Raw genomic sequence first — 19,900 nt, forward strand, 5'->3', positions numbered from 1 at the left:
CATGCCATCTCACTTCTCTGAATATACTAATTCAAAGAACAGCCCTGCAACCCCCTTGTCTTCCAGTCCACTGATCCTACGACCGAGTGATGATCTCTAACCCCTTCAAGATTTTGTTTCTTTAATTACCCACCTGAAACTCAAGGTCAGCCCAGCTCCTTTGGCCAAACCACCATCCTGACTAAAAGCACCTGTCTACACCCCGTGTCTGCCTCTGTGCTACTACACATGACCAGAGAAGGGCACAGGACCATGCTGACTACTCTCACCTCCACTGATGACCAGTTTTTAAAGTCAGAACTTCTGCCAGCTCCAGGCACCTGTATCTACGTCCGTAGCCTCTGTCCTCTCTCCTCCTACTATGGGTGAATGGTCAACAGTCGATGGTATGGCAGTCCTTCCCTACAAGACTCATTCCCACGGTCAGGGCATTTGGGCTCACTGTTTCCTCTGCCTGGAACGTTTTTTCCCTAGATGTCTGCATGGCTTGCTTCCTTCCTTCCAACAGGTGTTTACTCAAATGCCACCTTCTCAGTGAGACCTGTGTTTCCCCCTCTCTGCAGTGTCCCTTGCATAGGCCCATACATGCCGTGACACTTCCTACTGTCCTTCTCCTCTTTAGTTTTTTCCTTAACACTTATCACTCTCCTCATACTACATGTTTTTCCTATGAATGCTTGCTTCTTGTCCCCCTCCAGGAGGGAGGACTTGCGCTCTCTTGTTCACACTGCTGTGTCCCCAATGCCTGGGACAGAGTCTAGCACAGAGATGTGCAATAAATGGTCGTTGAATGGTACAATGCAGGAACAAGAACACAATTGAATCAAAGCAATGACAAGTGCCCATATGTTTTTACCTACCCTGATGTTTTCCTTCTTCTCTCTCCCCTGACCTAGGTACTGGATAAACTACTAGATGGTGACTTAACAAACAACCCTTCTTACTTCCAGAATATCACAGGATGTCCCAGTTACTATAACATATTACAGTGCAAGGTAATGATAACTTCTTAAAAACTATAATAGTGGGGGCGCCTGGGTGGCACAGCGGTTGAGCGTCTGCCTTCCGCTCAGGGCGTGTTCCCGGCGTTCCGGGATCGAGCCCCACATCAGGCTCTTCCGCTATGAGCCTGCTTCTTCCTCTCCCACTCCCCCTGCTTGTGTTCCCTCTCTCGCTGGCTGTCTCTATCTCTGTCAAATAAATAAATAAAATCTTTAAAAAAAAAAAAACTGTGATAGTGTTTGCTTAAAACTTTTGGCAAAACCAAACTTCTTCCAATTTGAGAAATACTATAGGTGACTTAATACTAGATAAATATGTACTAACTGTATTGCATTATTTGGTCTATTAATCTATAGGATTCCCCCCCCCCAACCGATGGTGTATATGTTATAATCTAACCATCAAGAATGTCTGATATTCCAGATAACTCAAAACAATCTCTGATTAACACAATTTCGCCCCCCCCCCCCCAATAGAGTTTGTTTTACAGAAGTTCTTTTATCAAGGATAGAGGCCAGGGTTGCCGTTCTGGGTATTAGGTTCCAGAACGCCAAGCCTGTAGTGAGTTTCTTGAAAATGTCCACATTATTTGTTCTGTACTTAAGACAGCTTGGAAAATCAAAACTGCCAAAGCCTTTAGGAAAATATTTGCTTTGTCTTACTTTTAACTTAAGATGGTTTGTGCACTTAGTGTGGCCCTCACTTCAAGCCCTTTGGAGTATTTCTCAAAATATTCAAGTAGTTTTCTTCCATAAAAGTAGGCTGAAGTTGATGTCTTCTGTGCAGAATTAATCAAAGAAAACAAAAGAAGCCAAAGTGGGTATTTGAAGTTGTTATCATCTTTACCTAGTGTATGTGAAAATACATCCTGTTTTTAAAATTGCCTTGTTTATGAACTATTTTGTAAATAAAATATAAAGCTAATTTCAATAGAATCTGCCAACCATGCGGTTTTGGATTTAGATTCTACCGAGAGAAAAACATATGGTAGGCAGGAGAGAGACAATTTGTAATCACATTTCTTTTTCCTTTTCAAAGTAATGTATTCACAAAATTAACAAAAATTGAGGGTGCACAAAATCATTGATCTCAAACTCTTTTTTATCCTTTCATAATTTTTTAAAACCATTCACACCTTTTTTCTTTTAGTATGATGAATATCACAGACTTTTCAATGTCACAGACTTTTATGAGTATTTTTTTTTAAATAAGGCTCATGGACAACTTTTCTTTTGCCTCATGTCCTTCATAAAGTCATCTGTTTTTACACTTGGTATATTTCCCCCCTTCAATTATGGTTAGCTGATTACTTTATACGGGTGGTTTTAATAAACAGCAGAACATGGAAAAGAAAGCCTCGGCTTTTAATCCACCAGGCCACCACCCTGGCTCCTGTGGTCCATTTGACTTTCGTCCCATAGAGCCTCCGACAAGGAGCAAATTGCTTTTCATAATCTCACCTCTTCCGTTTTTCCTGTCTGCCTCAAATGGGATTGTTGATGGGAGTCACAGATTGCAAAAGTTGAGTTACCAAGAAAGGAAAATCAAGCATTTAGAAATGGGGTATTGGCTCTGAAAGTATCAGATCATCCAGTCTTGTTGTTAGTAAAATTTAAATTCCCTCAGAACCCCCACATTAAAAATTTCAGGGTGGAGACCAGTTAATAGTCACATCTCATCTTGCTCATTATGGTTTATGTTAGGAGAAATTTGCAGCTTTCCCGGCATGCTGTTTCTGCCACCCGGTCATGTTCCCTAATATTTTTCTGGTGTCCCCTTCTGCCAGGAACCTGAGGACCAAAATTACTATGGGAAATTTTTGTCGCTCCCAGAAGTGAGGCAAGCCATCCATGTGGGAAACCGGACTTTTAGTGATGGATCCGAAGTTGAAAAGTACCTGCGAGAAGATACAGTAAAGTCCGTTAAGCTCTGGTTAGCTGAACTCATGAACAATTACAAGGTAAGAGAGTTACTTCAGTTTCTATTTACTTCAGGAACTTTTTAGATTACCCAGAGCGGAGGTGACATTCTCTTATTTGTAATTCAACTTCTGCCATTTTGTTTTTACTTTTAAGATATTTTACAAATACAAATAACAACCCCCAGACTGTTTGATTTCTTTGAATTTTTATTTTTCCCTCTAATTAAATAACTATCCCTTGATAGTCTCTTAAAATGAAATTCTCTTTGGCACATGCCACGTTTCATCATTTCTTGAGAAGAGAAGTACAACAGAGCCAAGCTGACTGGCCTTGTGGAAGCCAATTTGGCCTTATTGCTTACTTTATAATATTAATCCCAATGAAGTCAGGGATAAATGAAATCAACTGGTTATTCCAAAAAGTGCATTTTACCTCGTAATTGTATTCATTCCCATTGCTCAGTCGGTTTTTTTTTTTCTTCAATATCTGCTTTAAGCCTGAAACAGTGCTAGGCTGTCAGCTTGAAATAATGAATGAGAAAGGGTCCCTGTTTTGAAGAGTATAAATTCAAGCACTTTGTTTTCTGAGATGTTCTGCCTGATTTGTGGCTGGAGGTACCCAAGGAAAGTGAAAACGGGAAGCCCTGAAAATGCAGGCAGAGGGGGCATGGACCCTAGAATTCTCACCGTGAGGGAAGGACATCAAGAGCAAATGATGTAGGGAAAACTCATCCTGTGGGTTTCTTTCCCACTACTACTATTCTCGCCTCCTTCTCTGATCTTCCTGAGCTATTATCCTCTGTCCTAGGCCTGGTCTGTGGGGCAGCTCCGCAGCCTAAGTGTGCTCATGACAGAGGGGACCGCCACCTGAGATGAGCCACCTTCTCTCTAGTTCCTGGCAGAGGCAAGTGTAATGTTTGAGATGAACAAAAACCAGGTCAGCCAGTAGCTGACACACCTTTGTATGAATTAGAAAAAAGACAGCCTCCCCTCAGGATATTGTATTTCCATTGGTCAAAAAACTCCTCATATACTACTTTAATTTACTACCATTTTCTGCCATGAGGAATGCACATGTCTACAAGGTCTATGTTAGGAACACTTTCCCTTGGGATTGTTCAGTGTACAGCCCTCAGTACTGTGCGGGGAGTCTGTCGCCAAAGGTACCCTTACTAGATTGTGTTCTGTACTATGCCAGACCTCGAAGGCCCATGTTGTAGTGCTGCCTCTAGTACACATTTTGAGTCCCTCAACATACAACCCTTATTGAAAAGAAATCTGCGCTCAATGGCATGCAGTCTACAAACCCATTATAAATTTGCAGAACCTGGTGAAATACTTTCTAAGAAAGAAAGGGTCTAGCTAGATGAGGTCAGAATTTCAACCACCCTTGTGTCTGGTTCCATCAGGGTCCTTAGTGCTTGCCTACTTGGAGCCTTCTCTGCACACTTTTTTTGTTTGTTTGTTTTATATTTGAGAGAGAGTGAGAAAGAGAGAGAGATCATGAGCAGGGGGGAAGGGTAGAGGGAGAGAGAAGCAGAAGCAGACTTCCCGCTGAGCAGTGAGCCCAACGTGGGACTCGATCCAAAGACCCTGAGATCATGACCTGAGCCGAAGGCAGACGCTTAAGTGACTGAGCCACCCAGGCGCCCGTCTGCACACCTTTTTAAAGCATGTACTTGGTTGTCCTCTTCTCCGAGCTCTCAGACCATGTTGTCTCTACCACAGTGGCCACACTTAGCACCCTGGTACTGTTATTACAGGCTGTCCATTCCAGCACCAGCCTGGAGCAGGCGTCAACAACAAATGAATGAATGAATGAATGAATGAATGAATGAATGAAACATCTGTCCTATAAATAGGTGCTACATCAAAAATATATCTAATATTTTTGTCCATGATTCATTAGATATTATCTACAAATTCATTAGGCCAAAAAGAGTTGAACACTTGTGTTTTCAAGACATAAACAATGGGCTATAATATAACATTAAAGAATACAAAGTGGGTTTTGTTTTGGTTTTTTTGTTTTTGGGGGGTTTTTTTGTTGTTGTTTTTTTTGAGTGGAGAGCAGTTAAGGAAGTTCTACGTACATTTTTTGTGTCCTTGGGAGATATATTTTCTCACTGCCTAAATTTCACTAGAATATCATTCTTTTCTCAGCCAAGTAAGGATAGGGAGGAACATGCAGCTCACCCGATAAGAAAAACCCTCCTGATACTGGCTAATCTCCATAAAGTATCCCCTTGATTGATATAGAATATACTGATTAAAAATGATCCAGAATTTGATATGTAACCATCTCTGTCCCTGTTTCCCATGTATCTTAAACCTACCAAAATGAATTCTAATGAAATCAGAATATTCTTTAAGCTTTAAACTCCGAATCAGTTGTCAGAAAAAAAAGGGGATAGATTGGTGGTACAGATAAACCATGTTTCCGCAAAGAAAGAGAACAAAGTGTGCAGCCAGTCTGAGTGCAGACCAAAAAGTGGCCGCTGCTCCAACAGGATGCATATTCATTGCTCCAGCTGGCGTTGCCTACGGGACAGTGATTATCTTTGGCCTGTCTGTTAATGGTGGTGAACCTCAATGTCTATGCAGTAGAATCAGAACAACCTGGGTTGTCTTAAAACCTTAGTACTCCCAAAATTCTATTTATGCAAGTCTCAGTGCTAATTTGTCATAGAAAATAGTGCATGTTTCTATTCACAAGAACGTGGAACTCTTTTTCCAGTACTAGCTTCATGTTAGGCCATGTGGAGTATCTCTGATGGGCAAAGGAAGATCTTCATCAGTTTCCAGGAACTAAGAGAAGGCCCACGGCACATCAGTTGCTGTGTGGGCTACGTAGAAACATAATCTTTAATTGCAGGGAATGTGTACTCAAAGTTATTCGCTTCCATTAACTAGATGTTTGGGCAGTAAATTGAAATATATTAGCAATTTCCAAAATAAGTAGGAGAAGAAATAATCCGTTGGACTATTGGAGTTCTCTTGATTCAGTCAGATCACAATACTATCAGGATTTTTAGGGCTAGCTGGGTCATAGAGCATAATGGTTATCAGCATGGGTTCTCAAGTATTTTGAGTTTGATTTCTGTTTCACCATTCACTGGCTGTGTTCCTTTGGAGGAAGATACTTAAACTCTCTGTTCTTCAGCTTTCTTATCTGTAAAATGAGAATAATAATAGTACTTAGAAGTGAGTTCTTGTGAGGTTTAAATAAATTACATTACACTTAGAATAGTGACTGGTGGTTACAAAGTGCTTGAAAATATAAGCTATTACCAATATTGTTCAACAAATTTTAGCAAAAGTCCTTAAGCACATGCTATATACAAGAGTTATATAAGAAACTGTGGAAAACACAAAAATGAGAAAGACTTAAAAGACTTTCGGTTTCCAGTTCAGCATGTAAGGAGCTTCGAAGTTACCACTCGATCTGAAGAACAAGTAAAAAGTTAAACAAACTGAAAAGTCAACAACTCTTCTTAGATCTGTAAGAGGTGAGGTCAGAGAGCAAACCACTTTTCCACAAATTGGAAAGAGGTGAATACAGAGAACCACAATTTATCTGGGCAGAAACTTCCATAGTAACCAATGCCAGGGTAGGAAAACCTGAACTGTAAGTTTTTGCAATAGGAACAACCCAATTAAAAAATGGTCAAGACCTTAACCTCGCTCAAGAAGATACACAGTTGGCGTGTAAGCCTGTGCAGAGATGTTCAACATCATACATCATCAGTGTGTTGCCAAGCAATGACATGCCACTTCACACCTATGGGAATGGCCCAAATCCAGAACACTGCCGACACCAAGTGCTAGGGAGGGTGCCGAGCAGCAGGAGTTCTCATTCATTGCTGGTGGGAATGCAAAGTGGTACAGCCACTTCGGAAGATAGTTTGGCAATTTGTTGTTTGCTTCTTGTTGTTAAACAATAACAACAAGTTATTTAGTTTTTATAAAACTAAACAACTTTTACCATATAATCCAGTAATCATACTCCTTGGTATTTACTCAAATGAACTGAAAATTCATGTCCACACAAAATCCTTCACTCAGATATTTATAGCAGCTTTATTCGTCATTGCCAAAACTTGGAAGCAAGATGTCCTTTAGTAGGTGAGTGGATAAACTGTAGTATAGACAATAGACAATATTATTCAGCACTAAAAAGAATGAGCTATCAAGCCATGAAAAGACACGGAGGAAACTTAAATGAAAGAAGTCAATATGAAAAAGCTATACACTCTAGGTTTCCCACCATATGAGATTCTGGAAAAGGCAAAACTATGGAGACAGTCAAAGTTTCACTTGCTGCCAGGGGTTAGGGAGGAGGGTGAGGTGGATAGGCAGGGCATAGAAGGTCTTTGGGGCTGTGAAACTATCCTGTATGATATTACAATGGTGGATCCATGTCATTATGCATTTGTCAAAATCTGTAGACTGTACACGACCACAAGTGAACCCTGGTGTAAACTAGGGAGGTTGAGTGATAACGATGTATTAGCATAGGTTCCTGTGTTGTAACAAACATGCCACTGTGGTGGGGGAAGGTGATGGTGGGGGAGGTTGTGCGTGTGTGGAGACGGTGGGGGGGGGGGAATGGGACGGTCTCACTTTCTGCTCAACTTTGCTGTGTGCCTAAGCTGCTGTAAAGAGTAAAGCTCATGGATTAAAAAACAAAAAAGGCTTGATTGTCTGCCTAGTGAAAAAGACAGATACGAGTATCGTTGATAAAAGGTAGACTCAATTTCTACTTCCAGCACAATGATAGAGTAGATGCTGCAAGACCCATTCATTGGAACACAGCTAAATTCAGATGAAATTGCAACAAATATAGTTGCCACACTTTTAACAAAAGAAGATCTTGAAGTGGCAAAAAGAAAGCAAAAACACAGAAAAACAAAAGATAGGGAACTGAGTTCTGTGGAGCAGGAGCTGTAACACAGTGTGGCCCTAAAGATCATGACCTCAGCTCTGCAGTTAGTGACTGGGCCATGGGCCCAAGTAAGGGCCATTTGCTGAGCTGAGAGCCTGGTGCCAAGCCTGGGACACATGGAGGGGCTAATTGGTCCCTTCGTGGTAGTGAACTCTGGCAACCAACAGAAGCGAATACACAACACCTAGAGGTATTTTGGGTCTTCGGATTTTTATTAGCTAAGCTCAACACAAAAGTAAGCTCACTATCAACCATCACCCACTCTGCAGGTGAACAGGCTCCCATTGCTGAGGATAAGCAGAAACAACTACAAAAGATGTGGATATCCAACGCCCTACAGATATGGGGAATATGAGGGATAGAACATAAATAACTAGGTCTGAAATATTTAAGCACTTAGAAAAGGAGTGTAGAAATAAGCAGCAAAGAACCATCAAATATGGCTAGGCTGATTTGAAGGACAAGCAAAAACAGCTCTTAAAAATGAAAAATACAGTTGTTGTATTTAAAACCTAGTGCTTGGGATAAAGAGCAGATTAGACAGTGCTGCCAATAAAATTCACGGATTAGAAGAAATTACACAAAGTGGCACATAGTAAGACAAAGAAGATTTGGACAATATAATTAGCCAGCTTGATTTAATGAATATATATATAAACCTCTAAACAGAATAATTAGCAAGTCTCAAGTATTTGGAAGAATTTGCATCATACAGCCCATATTCTCTGACCACATATCATGACTTTAGAAATCAGGAATAACAATATACATACAAATATCCAAAAAATATAAATAAAATGTAAATCCATATAACTTGTGTATCAAAAAAGTTATGTTCTATAAAAGGATGAAAACTACATAGTTAGTGAATGTTAGAAGATTAGAAAAAAATTTTTCAAAGTGGATTTTTAATAAAATTAAAATGCCTTTACAATAAAATTTTTAGCCAACTGGGAATAGTACCTCTATTAGTTTCTTATGGCTGCTGTAATACCATTACCACAGACTTGATGGTGTAAACCACAGAAATTTATTTTCTCCCAGTTCTGGAGGATAGAAATCTAAAGTCGCTTTCACTGGGCTGGAATGAAGGTGTTAGTCGGGCTCCAACTCCCTCCGGATGCTCTGTGGAATAATCCATTCCTTGACGCTTCCAGCTCTTCATGGCTGTTGGCATTCCTTGGCTTGTGGCTACCTCATTTCAGTCTTTGCCTCTGTGATCACATGGACTTCTTTTGGTTTATGGTCAATATTCTTCTGCCTCTCTCTTAGAAGGTCACATGACATTGCATTTAGGGACCTCCTAGATAATCCAGGATAATCTCCCCATCTCAAAATGCTTAACTGAATCACTTTTGCAAAATCTGTCTTCCTCCTTCCTTTGTTCCTTCGTTCATTTGTTCCTTCCTTCCTTTATTTTTTATTTGCTATATAAGGTGACATTCACAGGTTCCATGGATTAGGACTGGATATCTTTGGGGAGGGGGTATTATTCAGCCTAGCACATAGTATGAGACTTTCTTGACTTGATAAAAATCTACCAAAAGCCTACAATAAGCATTATTCTGTTTCATAAAGCAGAATACACATTGCTTTAAAATCAGAGTTCATTATGATATACCTCACCCTATATGCCCATTAGTGGGCAATAAATTTACCTTGCAAATCATACTCTATTCCAGTTCCCTGATATTTGGTATAAGGGTGTGTTCAGGGTCAGGTGTCAAGCTGCCTAGAATTTAAATTTCCCTCTCACTCCCTAAGCTGTAAAATCCTATTTATCTCATAGACAATAAGCATAATAAGGGTAGCCACCTTACCTTCTTATTCACCACTCTATGCAGGGCGCCTAGCACAGTGTCTGAATAAATTTTAATGATGAAAGTATCGTCATGGGGTGGGGGGTGCCTGGGTGGCTCAGTCCATTAAGCATCTGCCCTCAGCTCAGGTCATGATCTCAGGGTCCTGGGATGGAGCCACATGTCTGGCTCCCTGCTCAGTGGGGAGCTTGCTTCTCCCTCTCCCTTTGCCTCTCCCCCTGCTGGTGTGCGCTCCCTCTCTCTCTCTCCTTCTCTCTCTCTGTCAAATAAATAAATAAATAAAATCTTTTTTTTAAAAAAGAAACAGTTGTCATGGGAAAAAGGAAGTAATGTCAAAAGGCTTGACAGAGAGTAGATGTTGCCTAATACATTTTACTTCCTTTAACTTGCCCTTCTCCTACCATTCTGAAACTTCCACTCTGGCTATGGTTTGCATTGCTCCTTGGGCTTTAGAGGCACCTGGGGAGCCTCAAAAAAATACCTAATCATGGCCCACTCCCCCAAAGGTTCTGATTTAATTGCCTGGTATAGCGCCTAGAACATAGTAGTATGAATAAACTTGGAAGGAAAGGAGGGAAAAAAGGACAGAATGACAGGAAAAAAAGACAGTTGGCTTGTTCATTTATACCATAGCTGTCTTTACAATAAACTCAGGTTTGATTTTAGTAACTGCACGTAATTCACCAGTCTGATTACCATTGATTACGTGTATTATGTTCCTTTCTCTTTAAGCGGCATTTTTAAAAAACAAAAACAAATATACTCTCATACATTGATTATAAGATGTATCTTGACTTTTAAAATAATAAAATGTGGTAGGAGGTGGGAAGGACATCTCTAAAATCTAGGAATTGCAGCCCATACTCTCTAAGAGCTATTGGCTTTGAATAGCTTGTTCTTTGTAGAGCTCTGTGCTCTGGTCCTTAGTCCTTTCTGATAAAGAAGTTACACTGTTCTTGTGATGATTTTTGTTTTAAAAAAATTTTTTTAATATGTTTTTAACCTCCCTTTCTCTGTCTGGTTATAGTTCTTGCCTTCCCAACTATATTTTCAAAGTCTAAGCGTACGTGAGAGAGAGAATGTGAGTGAGTGTGTGTGTGTGTGTGTGTGTGTGTGTGTGTGTGTGGTGTGTTTCCTGTATGAAACCATTATTTCAGCCAACAGAAGCTACAGCTCTATACCTAAAGGCCATTTGGATCGAAAGCAAAGCTGTGTCCTTGGATTTGAAGTTGCTCTTGTTGCTAAGCTCTTCAGAAGCCACTGCAATTTCAGGAGGTACCATCTCCAAATGCCAGTCCCTACCTCCACGTGCTTGTGCTTTTGAAGGTTGACTTGCCCTGGGGTGGGGCTTAGTTTGCCGTGTTTAAAAGTTCATCTTGTCAGGGAATCATAAATATAAAGTTACCTTTCCCTGTCATTTCTCATGCTGCAGCTCATTAAATTTCAACTAATTGCATCTTCAGAATTCAGGATCTTAATGTTTCTCAGCTTTACCACCAGAGCAAAATCTTAACACCCAGGTCGTTAGAGTTCTGTTTACTTATCCCAGGCTATCAAAAGATCTTCATTTAGAAATGGGCAGTTCCAGGGGCGCCTGGGTGGCACAGCGGTTAAGCGTTTGCCTTCGGCTCAGGGCGTGATCCCGGCGTTGTGGGATCGAGCCCCACATCAGGCTCCTCTGCCTGCTTCTTCCTCTCCCACTCCCCCTGCTTGTGTTCCCTCTCTCGCTGGCTGTCTCTATCTCTGTCAAATAAATAAATAAAATCTTTAAAAAAAAAAAAAAGAAATGGGCAGTTCCTGATTCACGAACGTGACTCAGAAGTTTGAAAGGTAAATATTTCTAGTAAATCTAACTCATTTTAGCGGTCATTCTAATTGCTCGTGGCATTTTCCTTAATGACATCTTCTGATGGTAAAATGGCAGTCGTGGCCAGGAAACGAGATCTGACAAATGACAGTTTCTAGCATACAAGAAAACTCGAACACTGAAATAGGTCTGATTTTTCAACTTTTTAGGTGGACTCTAGGCTTCTGTCAAAGCATGACGAGAAAAGTCTGGCTTTATTGACTGTAAGCTGACATGATCACTCTGCTTCCAAACTCTTTGAAGACAATGAAGGGATGCCAGCTCCTTTCTATGATAAACTTCTGGTAGGAGGAAGTGGCTCCCAGTGAAGCCTAACTAAAGAGAAGGAAGCTAATCCTGGGACATTTGTTTTATGTAATCATAGCCTATAGACAAGCAAACTTCACAGGCAAATCAAAACAGTATACGTTTGAAAACCAATGTATGCTGCAGACTTCCTTATGAATTCATTTTACCTGTTTCAGTTAAAATCCAAGTGCAAGCAAAAGCAGCATTCATTTTTTTTATGAACGGACTTCTACTGGCCTTCTTTAATTTTTAAGCTTTTCCATGAAGAAAGGGTAAAGAGAATACCCATAAGTTAGGAAACAGATTTTGACTTCACCCAAACCTGCCATGCTTCTGACACCTTTTCTCGTTTGTCCTTAAAATTTATGTTGCGATGAAATGCTCAAATGAGAACCAACACGTATTTTTGTTTGCTCTTACTTATGTCTTTAAGCGGTTTGAAAATATATTTTGTGTGAATTGTTTGTTTTCAGTTGCTCTGCCTGGGGAGCACCGTCACCATTTTGCAAGGGCTTTATTTTATTTTCGCGTGATGCTCAAAACCTTAGAAGGTACGTTTGTGATTTGTGGCAACAGGAAATGTAGGATTTAATCTGGAGTCACCCAAATGCAGCAGGGTGAGGGCGGTATGAGGAGAAAGATAATAAATGGCGATACCATTTGCTAGGTAGGCTCTGTGGATCTCAAAATCAATATGCTGAGACAAGCATGTTTAAATCCAGTTGCTGTGAAAGCCAACTGCTATGAATACAGGCAATTACATCAGTTGACTTGACATTGAAAAGATAAATAGGGAAGGGGTGGGGGGAGTCATCCTTTCCAGATCCAGGGATCTGTGCAGTAACCGTCACCACACTGCCCTAGGTTCTCCATCTTTCGTCCTCATGTCATAGTATGACAGGAGAATGGGCCAAACACTGACACAAATGTTGTAAAACCCCGGACCATGGGAAACCGGGGTGTGCCCACCACCATCCTCTGGGCAGTGGGAGGAAAATAGTAAAGCCTTAATTTTTTTTTTAATTTTAAAAAAAGGAAGTTAAAAAAAAAAGCTCTGCTAATGTTTAATAGATGGATTGGCACCAGGTGCTTATTCTGTCTGTATGTTAGATAGTGACATACTTAGCTGTGTTGGAGCCAGAATGCACAAAGCCAGTGTTTGGGTTTTTCTAAGCTTCGCCATCATCATTTCGGCCCATTGGCCACAGAATCTGACTCGAGGTTTAGTGCCTTTTCCACCAGAGTTTCCTCTTCTTCCATCTGAGTATGACTTAATTCAGTGGCAGATAGCCTGGTCTATCGGTCCAAAAGGGGAGGCAATGTTCACACTCTTGCCGCTGCCTGAGGAAACCACCGTCGCAGCCCCTGGGGCTCTTCCAGAGCCATGGCGTCACTGGATGGGCCTGCCCTGCTTGTAGGAGTTGCCCGGTCACACCCCTGCCATGGGTCAATCTGTGCCGTCGACTTGTCCCACGTCTTGTCACTGGGTAACAGTCTACACCACAGCACAGGAACCCTGTGCTGAGTGACACGTGACTGGATGAAAGCTAGAAACTTCAACCAGGCTTTTTGAAAGAAGAGCAGGGCAGGAGCCCCTGACCTCCTGTGTCTTGCCTCTTCTGTGTCTCCCTGGGCTCTGTTCACTCTGAATATTCATGTCTGTTTCTTTATCCTCCTCATAGTCTTCGTATTTGTTACAGTGATTTGCACAATCCCTTTGAGCTTATTCTCTGGAAAAAAAATGGGCAAAAAGTGCTTTACTTACCAAACAAGGGGGAGTTATGCTTTTGGGAGAAAAACAAAACAAACAAACCAACAAAAACCCCAAACTAACTGCAAGCTCCTGGGGCGGCTTTAGTGGACCATCACTATTGAGGGTATGGGGCAGAGAATTTTGCATCTGACTGATACCAGGTTTTTCTGTGTAGGTAAAAACATAAAGAGCACAGAGTACAGACTTTTTTTTTTTTTTTTTAATTTGGTAAGGACAAGGGAGCTGTGCAGCCAGGTACATGTCTTCTCTCATGGGGACATCAGCCTGGTTGGAAACTTTTCACTAACTTTGCTGCTCACCTGGGGACTGATGAAAACAGGGGTGAATTAGACTTCCAGAAGTGGCTTTTCTGACTCCTTGGATGAGTTCCTATTTACTCTTGTCCTCTTCTAATATAAAGGCTAAGTAATCCTCATTTGCAGAGAACTAGAACTTTCTCAGGCTGGAAGGGAAGTTGGTGATGAGAGAAGAGAAGGCTGATGGGTTGACCTGTGTCACAGGCCAGCAGCCAGAATACAAACTGGACCGCACCTTGAGGCCTGCTCTACTTGTGGCGTAGAGGAGGGCCTCCCTTCCCACCTTTTGTGTTCCTTTGGGACCTTCTGAGCACTTCCTTTTTTTTTTTTTTTTTTTTTAAAGATTTTATTTATTTATTTGACACAGAGAGAGAGAGCACAAGCAGGGGGCGCTGCAGAGTGAGAGGGAGAAGCAGGCTTCCCACTGAAGACCCCAAGATCATCACCTGAGCCGAAGGCTGACGCTTAACAGACTGAGCCCCCCAGGCGCCCCTTCTGAGCACTTCTAAACTGATGTCTGTTGAGGTTGTTAAGCATCTCTCCTGTGGCAGACCACCCTGCTATGTGTTGGCCCTTGGGATACCTTCCTCAGGGAGGTCATCCCCCTGCCGTTCCTGGGCAGAAGGGAGAGCAGGCACCAGGGACACTCCATAGTGTCAGGGCCTCCACTTCCCTTTTCTCCCTCTCAAAACCCTTGGTGGACCCACTCAGATTTATAGCAAAGCTCTTTATTTTTGAACTTGGGTGACAGTGATGTTGAGGAGCAGGGAGCTGGAAGGGGACTTGATGGCAAGGAGTTTTCTATAGCTCCTGGAATAATTGAGGCTGTAGGAACAACTCCCACTCCTGCAAATGGACAGCTTTCCAGTTTCCGGAGTCCAGCTCAGTGAACTGCAGATTGCTCCTCTTACAGTGGCTGTCTTTGCAGGTTGTGTCTGTCACTTGGCAACTGTTGACAGAGGGACAGATTTTCTTTGCAGGCTCTACCAAACCCAAGGCATACATGGCTGCTCTCCAATAGAAATATAATGCAAGCCACGTATGCAGTTTTAAATTTTCCAGAAGGAACATTAAAAATATATAAAGAAACCAGTGAAATTAATTTTAATAATATTTTCTCTAACCTAATATACCCAAGATATTATATCTACATGCCATCAATATTAAGAAATTACTGAGATATTTTACATTCTTTTCTTTGTACGAAGTCATCAAAATCCAGTGTGTATCTTAGACTTATAGCACATCTCAGTTTGGACTGGCCATGTTCCAAGTGCTCGCTAGCCCCATGTGGCTGATGGCTACTATATTGATTAGTGCAGGTCAATACCTATAGATTTAATTATAAATGACAGTATTTTGTATTTGTTGCATGGAGCTGTTTCTTGTTGGTTGGGTTGAGTGCAAACGTGTACTCATTAATGAAGTCCATTTAATAATGTGGAAAAGGAAAGAATTGGCTCCTTGGCCTACCTGTCAGTAGAGTAATAACCTTGGCAAGCATGAGACAGTCTTTGGAGATGACCCTTGGTGTGATCTTGAAGCTGGCGTTCTGACAAGCAGGGAGGACAGTTCCTCTCTGGAAAGACTCATCCGGGGAACGGATAGGCCTGCTCCTGGGGCAATTTCAGTTCGTTAAATCCGGTTATTGTGATGAGGGTCAGAAGCGACTCTTAAGAGGTTAGGGAGTCAGAAAAGGGCTCTGAGAGCAGCCCTCGAAACAAGAAGCTGAGCGAAGACTCCCCTCGAGTGGGCCCCCATGACTTTTCTACTCCATCTGGAGGAAATATATTATTCTGGGTCATTATTAGAAGTAATTTTAAGTGTGCTATTCTAGGTAGTTAAATTTTCTTTCAAAGATCCTTGGGTTGCAGTGATGGCTTGCTGGACCCTTTTCAAGTTGGCTTTGCTTCTTGTTCCCCTCTAAAAGCAACTGAATTATTTAGAGTTAAGTTGCAAGAAAGCAGGAATAATTTTCTTTGGCCAAAAGACATTATTTGTATAATCGCTGGATGCTCACTCCAACTTGTTTCTCCACTTTCGTTTTTCTTTACTCGTCTTGGCATAACCAGCTGGTAGGGGAATGGCAGGCACATGGGGCTGTTTATTCTAAGTTCATTTTCCCTCTTTCTTTGTCTTCCCTTCTCCTTAAACTTGGAAGCAGAATATGTCCCTTTTGAAGAACAGGTTGGTTGCAGAAGTGACTACTGTTTCATTCAATGGTTGCGTTATTTTCCCACCAGTCTTCTGGTGGCAGGCCCTGAGGACTCCGGCTTCCTGCATTACAACCCTGTATCCCTGCAGAATCACCAGGAAGAGATAGAGCCAAAAGAGCAAGCAATGGCCAAGCTAGGACTGAGGCATGGTCTGTGAAAGGATAACAGCTCTGCCTGCAGTCGCGAACATTTCTGGAACATTATCCTCCGCAACTGAAATTCAGTTTTTCTTTTGCAGTTGAGCTTTTGGGAAACCCTCGGGAATAACCCTAGGTTGAAGAGGATATTAGTGAAGTTAATTCTTTTCTGTCCAGGAGAAAGGCACTGGTGGGTCATGCTAATTGCTGCAGGCAGAAAGAACTCCCGGCTACAATGGGGTTTGTAATAGAAGAATGATGAGGAAGGCAGCCAGAAGAGGAAGTGTGGAGGGCTGCTTTGTAGGAGTTTCATCGATTTAGCATCTGTAGGGAAAGCTTCTTTTAAAAAAAAAAAAATTTTTTTTTTTTTTTTTTATTAGTGCGCAGGAGAACATTCGAAACTAAGACAGATAGCGGCCAACTGGGACTGCTGTGCAGCCTGGAATAGCGTAGGCTGCTGTTCAATCATTTCCCCAAACAGGAAACCACAAAATGTTAGAGATTAAGGTCACTAGATCATTGGGAAAAGAGCATAACTTCGTCTGCAAAGTATTATGATGGATTGTAAATGGGCCAAAATATAAGCATAAATCTTTCGTCTAAAAATGCAACAACAAAAATCCAGCCTTCTCACAAAAGCACAGTTTGCTTTCCTGTCCTACTGAGAGACCAGAGCCCCCTTTGGCGGCATTTCAGTAATTTTCCTAATAAGTAGAGGAGTAGTGGGGAAAGCAGAGAGAAAAGCTTTGTGTTCTCTGTCAGTAACACGTGTGTTTCAGTTTGGGTTTAAAAAAAAAAAAAAGGCTAAGGTTTAGATCAGTAAGTGGCCCTCACATGATTTATTTTCAGTCTTACACTTTTCTACTGGTGACAGTAAAAATACATCAAAATCACATTCATATACCTTTTTGCCCCAAATCCCTTCTTTCAAGTATTCAGTTGTACAGCCACCATGAAAAGCACAGATGTCTTTTTCCCCTTTAAGTGTCATGTGCAACCCCCTAAATTACTTGAAGTCAGAATCTGACTTTAGAGGGCCCCGGGGAGGGGGGGTTCTCTGGGGGTGTGTCTGCGGGTAAACTGGTCTATGGCTATCTTGGTTAACGGTTGGTTGCTTTATATCTGCCTGGAAAATACTTACCCTTCAGAGGTGTGCATTGTGTAAAATAAGGTTAATTATCACCTGATTCTGTTCATCAGGTCTTTACTAGGGAGAGCTCTTCTTGCTGAGTTAAATCCATGAAAAAAAACCCTCAAGTACATAAATCCAAAACATGAAAAGTTTATGGTTTTAGATGTTGAAATGACTAGATTTTATTTTTTTAAAAGATTTTATTTATTTATTTATTTGAAAGAAAGGGAAAGAGCAGGGGGAGGGGTAGAGAGAGAAGCAGACTCCCTGCTGAGCAGGGAGCCTGACTCGGAGCTCGATCCCAGGACCCTGGGATCATGACCTGAGCTGAAGCCAGATGCTTAACCAACTGAGCCACCTAGGCACCCATGACTAGATTTTAGAAAGATTTAAGTGGAACTGACATTTCGTTGACCCCTCTTGCAGGAAAACTTCGAGATGAAAGAGTAAACATGCCTCTCCTCTTCTAATTATTCGCTGCTTTGGAAAGTTAAAAAGAGTCTGGAGTGTTAGGAAGATGGGGGTCACATCTTTTCCTACCTGTTCCCTGGGTGTCTCGTCCTCAGGCTCTCCATGAATATTTACTCTTGAATAAGTAGATATTTCCCAGGAGCGGATTGAACAAGCAGATAAAATACACTCCATACATAAGTGAGCGTGTACTCTTTCCTCCAAGTCAGACAAAAGGCCACTTCCTTTCCATTGTCAATGGAAGTGAAATTCAGCTGCCTGTGGATCCAGGAAGGAAAGGAAATAAATGAATAGAGTTGGATTGAGACCTATTGATCTTTCTTTTTTACCAATGACAAAGACATAGATACAGAGAAATATTTTCCTCTCCTGAGAAAAACAGTAGCATAAGCACTGAGTAGATGACAGGTGCCCTTGCGCCTCTGTCAGGAGGGACACGGAGGAAGGGGTGGGGCTGGTCTGAGGGGGCCAGCCACTGCCTGGGGTTAGCTCACTGTGGGTGAGTGGAAATACAGGCACAGCTTGGTCAGATCTCCCAGTCGTTAAATGCCAGCTTCTCATTGCTAAAGCAGCAGCAACACCATGTAGACAACATGATTATGTATCTGCAGGCTGAACACAGGCCAACTTTAAACCTCTGCATTCCACTACCGAAACAAACTTTTCAGATTATTCTTGATCAAAAGTAACCACAACACTGATAAAATCTTGCTTTTCAGGTTACAGGACACTTTGCATCTCACAGCGCATCCAGCCCTCCCTACAATCCCAGAATATAAATATGCCACTTCACAGAGAAAATTAAGGCTCAGTGTGAGTCACTGACATACCCAAGGTCACTCAATAAGCCCAGGCCTCGGGAGGCTGAGCTGGGCCTGGAGCTCAGTGCTTCTGTCCGCACACATCATCCTACTTTTATGAGCCCCTGCTGTCTGTTTTGTCAAACCGATGGGCTAGTGCAGTTGTATTAGAATTATAGCTCTTAGTACGTCCTAAATCACAACTGTAATTCACAGGTAACATCTTAACTTGGAAATTCTGGAGCTATTTGAATAGTTATGCTGAGCTCTTCAAATGTGTTGATAATAACAACAGCTATTAGCGTTCACGGAGCATTTACTGTGTGCCTAGAATGCAGAGAGCTTTACATGCATTATGTTATGTCATCCTCCCAGGGACCCTCTGTCGTAGACGCTTCTCTTCCACCCATTTTACAGATGAGGAAATGGAGCTCTACGCAGATTGAGCAATCTAAGCTCATCTTGCTAGTGAGCAGCAGAGTTAGGATTCAAACCCGGCCACAGAGCCTGTGCTGTCAACTCTAAACAGGCATCCTTCATTCCAGGCTTACCTTTAGGTTTGCTTCTTGCCTGTGGAATTACAAGTATGGAATAAACCACCTGTTCCATGTGTTCCTTTGGGGGGCAGGGATTTAGACGGTGAGGCAGTACCGAGCACGGGTTAGAAGCACACACTTAGGACTCGAGCAGATCGGAGCTTGGCTCTACCGCCAGTTCCCTCATCCACCTCTACCTCTGCCTCTTGCCCCGAAAGTGGAATAAATAGCAGCAGGCTTTTAAGGGTGCTGTGAAATCATGGATGCACAATGCTTGGTACAGGCCTTCCAGCAGAAGAATGAGAGCATTCTGCTGTTATTAAAAAATGTCTTCTTAAAAGCGATACTCTTCACCATAGGTTTCCATCAGTGAAGTATGGGGAAATTCCTTGCAGTCTGGAATCCCATGCTTCACAACTTAAAGTTCCTTTACAAGAGTAGTTTATAAATTTATGGCTCTGACTACCAAGAAAAGATTGCTGAGATACCGTGCCCAATGTGTGTAAAATTAGTAGTGAATGGCATGTTATTTCAGGTGTTCGAATAGATGGAGTTCAGGTTTATCCTGGCTGGATTTCCTCCTACTGTAGGCCTTTTCTGGAAGAGTGAGATTGGCAGCCGAGAATTGGACATGAAAGTACCGTCCACGTATTCTGAAGGCTTATTTTAGAGGAAGGGCTTTATTGAGTCTTTCT

General features: G+C 41.8%; 1 protein-coding gene across 2 annotated transcripts in view; it reads left to right on the plus strand.

The window, feature by feature from the left end:
* CPVL (carboxypeptidase vitellogenic like) overlaps positions 1-19,900 on the plus strand; it is a 126,394-nt gene that overhangs the window by 69,859 nt on the left and 36,635 nt on the right. For both annotated transcript variants that reach the window (XM_045792954.2, XM_045792956.2), the window contains exons 10-11: positions 897-995; positions 2,789-2,962. In XM_045792954.2, coding sequence (XP_045648910.2) covers positions 897-995; positions 2,789-2,962 — 273 coding nt within the window. The remainder of the gene's footprint in view (positions 1-896; positions 996-2,788; positions 2,963-19,900) is intronic.

The sequence above is a fragment of the Ursus americanus genome, chromosome 3, assembly GCF_024610735.1.
Source record: "Ursus americanus isolate L20-20 chromosome 3, mUrsAme1.1.p, whole genome shotgun sequence".
NCBI classification, from domain to species: Eukaryota; Metazoa; Chordata; class Mammalia; order Carnivora; family Ursidae; genus Ursus; species Ursus americanus.